This window comes from Charadrius vociferus, unplaced genomic scaffold (assembly GCF_000708025.1).
Source record: "Charadrius vociferus isolate BGI_N301 unplaced genomic scaffold, ASM70802v2 scaffold17, whole genome shotgun sequence".
NCBI lineage: Eukaryota > Metazoa > Chordata > Aves > Charadriiformes > Charadriidae > Charadrius > Charadrius vociferus.
This window is the reverse complement of record NW_009649163.1, coordinates 160868-169422: the sequence shown is the minus strand read 5'-3', so window position 1 is coordinate 169422 and position 8555 is coordinate 160868. Positions and strand designations below refer to the sequence as shown.

The window sequence follows — 8555 nt, the reverse complement described above, 5'->3', positions numbered from 1 at the left end:
TGAGTCACACGCAAACAAAACAAAGGTTAGCTAAGAAAGACATTGCTGGAAGCATCCGGCAGAAAGACTGGAACACACTGTACAAGTGATGCTCCAGTGTGAGAACCAGCATCAGAACAAACTCATCCTTATGTTTAATACACAGCCAAATCTCCCCTCTTTGCTGCCCTTCAGAAATTTCTACAATACCCATCGACCTCATTTTAAGAATTGTCTTAATTTCTGCTTTGGCCTAACTCTTGGCAATTTCGCATTCTTCCATGTTTATTCCTTGCTTGACATTAGCAATTTGTCTGTGAAAGTGAGTCGATGGCCCAGGCTTAAAGCAAGCAAAGAGCATGCCGGCTTTCTCCTGAAAGCAATTCCACAGCACAGCTCAGCTCAGACACAAAACACATCTACTACTGCCTTCAAGACAGTAGTCCCTACACTTTCAGTGAACTCTCCTTGGTGGAGCCCTCCATCACTCACTTCTCCACCTCTGCAAGGTTACGCCTTTCTGTCTTACATACGTTCTCCTCTCCTATGCACCCTGAAAGCTTGAAAGCTCTCAGTGTTGTGCAGGATACACCGTACATGAGAGTGATTTTGCAGTTGGTCTATATTTATATCCATTGTCTCACGCCTGATTTTTTTCCTTCCCTGGCAACCGCCTCTGAAGCTCAGACTGAGTACCTTTTTCCATTTAATTCTTGAAAAAACAGATTGTTTCATTTAAGACTCATTTAAGGTTTTGCACCCAAGTCTACACAGGGGATAAGATCAGTTCCCACATACATGACACCAGAAAATTACAGGACCGTGTAAAATATTAGGACATTCATTGATCATCTGCCCTCTCACCCACAGGTAAACGGGCTGCACAAGCCTGTCGTTTGCACATTTCAGAAATTTCAGATTTGATTTAGCAGCTTGTGAAATCCCATAGAAACCTGAGCATTACAGAGAGATGCTGATCATTAAAACAGCTATTAATTTGTTCCACCTGTACCAATCCAGCACTCCGGCGAGTGACAAGAGAACTCTTACCTAAAGTCTTGGCTACGTCCAAGTCCTGCTGCATGTATCCAGTGCTTTTCTCCGTATTCCCAAGGGACCAGTATGCACTGCTTAGCGCGGAGAACACTGATCCCCGCAGCTTTAGGCTGCAAGTGCCAATCTTCAGGGCAGCCTCTAGCACCACCACAGAGGCCCCGTGGTGGCCCGCAGTCAGAAGTTCCTGGCCAATGACAGACACCACAACAAAGGGGCTCTTGTCCAGCTTCATCTTCTGCAGTTGCTGATAGGTGGGCTCGAGGGACTCTGAAACACAAAAAAGAAGGCAGAGCCACTCAACAGACCAAGTTATTTGCATACAGAAATCACCTTCACAACACATCTTCATTTTTTTTGGTAACCAAGTGACAGGCGAGTTTAGGGCCACACTGCCCAAATCAAACCAAGGTTTATTATGAGAACTCAGGGCTCAAACGCATCATCTAACATTTAGTACAACACGAGAGATCAACTAGCAAGCTGATGTTTTCCTTGCAGAAAGCACTTCATGGAGACAGCACAAGAAGCATTCAGAGCGGTCTCATACTGCGCTCTGAAGACGGGCCTAAAGGTGGAACGAATACAGAAAACGCCTGTAGAGTTTTGTAGGGAACTGGAAATGGGCCATCAGCAGCGTGTAAGAGCACTGCAGTTTCTGCTCCTTCAGCACAAACTTTCAGCTGAACGCCTGCAAAATCTGTGCCTGTCCAGACACCACAGCACACAACCGGCACCAAGAGAGGTGCCAAAACTGCAGAAAGGAGCTGCTCCTTCTTCTGCAGGAGAAGTCACTCCTGCAGAATGACAGCACTGGACCTGCCAGACTACTTATAATTGGTCTAATTGCTTCCACCATTCAGATGATAAAACATCTTGGCTGCATGTTTCAATAAAGACATCAACATAACAGGACTCCAGAATTTGCTGACCAAGAGGCATTTTTTGATTAGACGCTTTCACCTGAATCAACACTACCACAGCAACCTCAGAAAACCACTTGCTCCCTGTTTTCATCATTTTTGCCTCTCTACAATCACCAACTATATTAACAATGACAAAAGAAGATTTTAACACCTCCCTGAAGATGCAAACAATGTGAACGCGATGCCAGTTACCGACATCCAATTAGATATAGGATTAAATGCAGATGTAAGAGGACAGAAATAGTTGCTGTAACATGCCACCACTTATCACGCTGATCACTGCAAGAGCAGGTACAAACTCAGGTCCTCTCGTAAGGAGCTTACTTACGACCCGAGCCAGGTAATCCAAGCAAACACAGGGAGAGAGAGGGGTACAGACAAAGAGAAAGGGAAAAAAAGGAAAACACTAGGGAAGTGCTCCTGCTAACCCTAAAGTCCAGCAGGAAAGGGAGAACCAGTGTGATAACAGAAAGGCAGATGTGGAGTTCATCACTGCTCTTGTACAACAGCAAACGGTAAGGGAAGAAACACAGCCACAACCAGGTGAAAGATGCAGCAACAGCGGTTCAGTTCTTGGGGATGGGAGTTTCACCTGCGTCTCTACATACTGCGGACCCGTGCCCCGAACCCCTCAGTGTCTGCATTCAATCATCTTTAGCACTGACACTTATGGCCCGTTTGCCTTTCTCTGAACGCAAGTGTCTGGGAAGCCACCACTCACATCAGTTTGTCCACAGCTTCAAAGAATCTGCTATCCCGGCGGGGCCAAGCTACAAGGGACTGGCTTTACACCACAGACACCCGGAGAGATCTTCCATGTCCCTGCTAGACAGCAAGCTCTTGGAAAGGGGACCAGAACAACGCGTAACAACTACTTAAGTGCTTGCAGAGCGCCTAGCATAGTGCGACCAAGATCCAGAATATCCATTACAGCAGTACAGTAGACACACACTCCCATAGTAAAACTAGTGCTTTATAAGCAAGGCTAATCTAAAATCTGCCAATCCAGTCTGTGGGAGGCGAACAACTGGAAAGCAGCAACACTGAGAAGCACAGCAGGGAGCTGCAGTGTAAATACACAGTGGCAGTGCAATACAACAGAGAGATCATCCAGCCAAATTTGGGGATGCCTACGTATAAATACCGCATCACCTGCATCCTAAGCAGTACCCACAGCACCTTTGGGTATCAAATTAAATTTGCTTCCCAAGGTAACTGCTATATAGGACAGAAACTTCCAGATGAATTCATTTTAGAGGATGGAGAAAAACACTGTAGAAAAGGAAACATCATCAGGGATATTTTTTCATTTCAGCACTTCTTGGCCCCTAAGCCCCGGGGCCCCCAGCAGCATCTGCCGAGGATGAGAATTGCCATATTCCCTCCTGGGAAATACCATTAGGACATTGCAACACAAAGCTTGCAAGAGAAATAGAGCAGAGAGGAGACCACCTCCTTCCTCTAGACAGGAAAATCCTGGAAATGGGGATATAGAGAAGCAAAATGCTGTACAGCTAATATGGCTTCAAGGTCCATGCGATTTCAAGACTCTTCCTGAACACAAGTGAATTAGCAGAGCAGCCTTTTTGCCTTCTGGAACACTGCGTTTTGAGAGACATTAGTACCATGGAAAAGCTGCAGATGTGCTCTTCTGGGCCAGCACTGCCCCGGAGCATTTCCAACTCCCTGTTCCCAACAGCCAAGCACCAGAGCACTGCGGGAAGTTGTTCCAAGTAATAACAAAGCCAGGGCCACAGCAGCGCACACCTCACTACACGGGGAACTTTTTTAGCAAGGACTTCACTGGAGCTGCTGCACACCACCAGTCTGATTCATCTCCAGTGCCTCTCCATCTGGGTACCACCATCTCGCTGTCCCACTAAATCAGAAGAATATTTTTTTGTTCCTCCTCTTACTTCGGGCTCCTTTCTCAGCACCTGCTGACTCAGCAGAGAAGTCAAATTCCAAAATCTTTCCGTTCAGGCCTCCGGGTTCTCCCCCCCTCAGACGCTGGCAGACTCACCCATGGACTGAAACTACCACCTCCAAGTACCTCCACAGCAGATCACGATCCCTGAGAAAATCTCCCAGTGCTTACCTCGCATGGGCGATTTCATGGCGGCCTCGACCATGCCAACCAGAAGCTGAAGACTCTTGGGATCTTGAGCCAGTCCCGACGCAAACGCTGCCAGTGCGTCTGCATGACGTCCAAGATACTGAAGGGCCACACCCTGTCGGAAGTATGCCTGGAAAGCCAAAGGGAAGACAAGAAATGCCAATTACGTAACTGGGAGAAGCCACAAATAACAAATCTGCCTGTGACCTCGTGCTGGTGGACGCTGGGCTACACGATGACTTTCTGGGTTCTGTGGTCACTCTGGCTATAACCAGAAAAATCCAACACCACGGTTTGGTTTGTGACTGCCACCCAGTCGTTCATCCCCTCGGTGTAACGACTTTCTCAACCTCTGCAAGGCCTCTGAACTGTTCTGGAGGCCAGGCATGGTCATTACTATTAAGCCAAAGCTTTCCCCTTGGACTTGGACAATTACTTATTCTTATCTACCTATAACCAAATGCTCGTTCTCGAGACCTCCATCTCTGTTCTCTTGGCTCACACAGCATACAAATAACTTCTTTCCTTTCTCATCAGTTCTTGCCAATGAGACCAACATAAACACCAGCACTAGTAGAGACCAAAATGTACTGAAAGCTCAAGTTGCAATGAAACACGATGCAAAGATCCAGACAGGAGCCAAATCTTCTTTCTCCACACACATTCCCTAAAGGAGACACTGCCCAATACTGTCCCACTTGTTGGGTGTAGTATATATACACATATACATACCACATATATATACACATGTATATATACACACTTAGATTGAAGCAAGACTCTGATAATTTTGAACATGTTTACAAGAGCATTTTTCTTTGTCTTTTCCTTTCCAAGGAAACCATTCATGGGAATGTGCAATGCCTTCAAAGTAGTTTCACCATGTATTTCCACTTCTACATCAGCAACAGCATCAGTATGCAGCTGCAAAGAATTCCCAAACAGAGCTTCCCCACCTCCCTAAATCGGGGTACCAGCAACCTACACACAAAGCAAGAACTGCAGAAACACGTTCTGCTCATACATAAAGCAATGGCAAAGCTGCAACTCAAAGGGTATCCAGAACTTCTCCAAGAGCTACTAGGTAAGAGATCACAGAAATCACAATCCAGTATTTACTCAAAGTACTCTGGTATATTTGTAGCACATTCATCCGGACACTATGTTATAAAAAGGTCTTGAATCTTTAAGCACCTCCAATGCCCATTATTCAGGTTTTATCTCCATACCTTTCTAATACCTTTCTGATGCAAACTTTGCTGCACTTTTGGTTCATTCAAAGCTATTCCAATAGCACAAATAAAGCTGTCAGAACAGAAGATGAAACATTATTTGAATTTCTTAAAAAGTGCTTTAAGAACCTAATACTGCTCCTTGAGATTGGCTTCTAGTATTGCTTTCATGGATAAGACCTCATCACTATTCCTCTCCATCTGTAATAGAAACCTGCTCTCAAGATAGATTAAGTATACATCTGTGGAAGTCTCTTTACTTAAACAGGATAAATCTCCAATTAATATCCAAACTAGTATTTCATTAGAGCTTTCAAACACTTTTGGAATCTAATCCAGGGACGCAGAGATTAAGGAAAATCAGAAATGACATGAAAAATTTTTAGACATGAATATTTAATCTCTTTTCCATTAGTAAGCCTTGATTGTAGAACCACTTTTAATGAATTCAATGAAAGAAGAATTCTTTTCATTAACCTTTAGTACAAATGTGTTCTTATTGAACCAAACAAGCTACTGTACTGGAAAGCCAATTCAGTGTTAATTAGATTAGTAGCACGAAGCTTTAAATCAAAGAAAATCCTAAGAATTAACAATGCGCAGTGGCCATCAAGTATGAGTCCTGCCAGCAGTGCGTGAGCTGTCACCTAAATCATGGTGTACACTTTTCAGTCCTTTTTTTCCCAGAATTATCATTTAATTACTTTCTTTACCACCTGATGACAGAGGCAGTTCGGTGCAGCGTGTCTCTACTGGGGCCCTTCCAGGCAATGGGGCCGGTCCAGGACAAACACGCCTGCCCGATTCCGTTACCAGGGATGAGGGGGGCACGAACACGAAGCAGCCAGACAGGGAGCTTCACGTGTGTCGGCATTTCCAACATCTCATGCTCTACAGGAAGGCAGAAGGCTGCCATCTCCTCTCTCAGAACTACCAGGACAGGTGCACACCAGGGAAGATGAGGCTTCCTCACCACTGCAGAAAGTCCCAGAAACCCCAAATTCACTTGCATAGAGGGTTTCAAGGAAGGGGAAGGAGGGAGATGGACGCTACAGGCAATGCGGACAAGCCTTCATGGCCTACAGAAGACAGGAACACTACGGCTTCTGTTTCCAACGTTCAGAAGGGGCCACGCAGTGCAATCCTCACATCCCATCCCACACATACAAAGGCTGTAGGAGAAGAAGTAATATACTTTTCAACTAAAGGTATGGCAACAACTAGCTCTCATGTCTCCCATGAAGGAAAATGGCCCCTGGGAGGACAACGGAGAAAAAGAAAGCCAAAGAAAACACCGGTGAAGCCTCTGCCCTACTTCCAGTTCTCATGCAGAAATCCATGTGAACACCAGTTCCCAGCAGGAGAAAACAAACCACAGGTGCAACACCAAAGAAGGGGAAAAAAGAAGGGGGAAAAAAAAAGGAAAAAGCCTGGCCACGAGTCTCAGAACACTCTTTGCAGAGGAGCAACAGGTCTGTTGAACCCAAGAACTCTCCACCCCCACACAAAAGACCCAGCGGCTGCACTGGGGACACTGGTTTCCAGCACCTGCCCATCCCACCCCGTCACCTTCGTGAAGCACTGAGCACATCTCAAATGCTGAGAAAACAGCGTCCTCATCCCCGGAGCTCTGCACACAGGGGAGACCCCACAAGCTCCAAGAGACAGAGGAACAGACGACAGGGATGAGACTCACGAACAGCACATAACTCAGTGCCGTGCATTTCCAACGTCCCTTCTGGAAAGTGCTTTTATCTCCTCCCCACATCTATTCCTGGAAGTCCCCCCTGGGAACCCCTTAATTTGAATACAAACGCAGCATTCAGAGCCCAGAAGAAAAACCTATTAATCCTAACTGAAAGGAAGATTTTGGCCAATTTTTCCCCTGCAAAACCCTCTTCCTTCCTTTCGCCTCCAGTTTCCAGCGTATACACAACACTCTGCACACATTGTGTTCCCCAGAGACCTTTAACAAAATAAATAAAAAGCATTCACATCACCTATTTCCTCCCCAAGAGGCACTCACAAGTTAGGTTAGCATTGGAATGAAGACACCGTATCAAGGGGAAAAATCTGCAAAGAGGAAATGGTGAGAATGGCCCTCTGGAAGCGGAGCGGGAAGGGAAGAAGGCAGGGAGCCAGGAGCTGCAGCTGAAGGAAGGAGACATGGAGCGGCTTGCCAGCCCCGGCACAGACAGAGCCTTCCCACGCCTCAGCGAACTTTACATTTTTAATCACACTATGTGAAGATAGAGGAGTACTCACTCTACAGTAACAATGACATTAATTTTCCAGTGATCCCAGGTAAGAAAAAACTATTGATTCCTTTTAAGAGGATTAAAGCAACCAGAGAATGATGTTTTGCTATAGAGAGGACAAGCGAACAGCAGGTGTTCTCTAACCTGCGGCTCTGCACCCTCAATGTTACACAAAGCGCTGGAACAATCTTTTTCATTCGTTCAATCGCTGCATCACCCTTTCCAGGACCAAGGCTCTGTGTGTAAAGGAAGTCCCACTCTCAGCTGAAATGTGGCACTAGACACATCTCCCTCGACGGGAAGTCTTTTCTCCTCTCCTTGCACTCGCATGATCCCGCACAGGCTCCGCTGTTCCCGTCTCCAGAGTCACCAGCGTGCCACGGGCTAGCAGCACCCGGCACCAGCACCGCCCCGCTGCCGGCCCCTGGAGTGAGGGCAGGGAGAGAGGGGACACAGCACGACCAGCCGGAGCCTTGTGCGAAGGGAAGAGGACCAAAAGGTAAAAGGCAGCTTTACCAAAGAGCCAATCTTACCAAGTCGCTGATACTGAATTAGAGAGGTCGTTGGCGAGTGATCCCGCGCACCTATGGACCTCTAGTTCAGGGAAATCAGACCGTAGTGCAGTCTCATACAGTCAGTTTTGAGTCCACTGGACAACTAGCCTCACTTCAGCCACTTTACAGACCCCATATAGCCAAGTGGAGACGGCCTGGGAAGGAGGACAGGGAATAATTAGTGCTTTTTATCCATAATGCCATTGATAGAACTGTTGATATTCTGGAAGCAAAAATGAATTATTCTAATTAACTTGCAAAATATATTTGGCACTTGAGACCTCAAAGCCATGCAGAAAATCTGCCCTGTAACAGAGGCTGCTCAACAGCAAGCCCAAGTGCAGAACACCAGCGGTCCGAGCTCGCATCGCACAGGACCCAGTGTTACCCAGAGGTAACAGTTCTTCCCACCTCATTCAGATTTTGCCCGCCCCCCC

At 46.5% G+C, this 8555-nt stretch overlaps 1 protein-coding gene across 1 annotated transcript in view; it reads right to left on the bottom strand.

Annotated features, from left to right (window-relative positions):
• The window catches only part of TTC28 (tetratricopeptide repeat domain 28), a 166290-nt gene that overhangs the window by 68713 nt on the left and 89022 nt on the right, over positions 1 to 8555 (bottom strand). Inside the window, exons 2-4 of the mRNA XM_009888375.1 lie at positions 4057 to 4204; positions 1030 to 1302; positions 152 to 168 (exon numbers count right to left, since the gene is read on the bottom strand). Coding sequence (XP_009886677.1) covers positions 152 to 168; positions 1030 to 1302; positions 4057 to 4204 — 438 coding nt within the window. The remainder of the gene's footprint in view (positions 1 to 151; positions 169 to 1029; positions 1303 to 4056; positions 4205 to 8555) is intronic.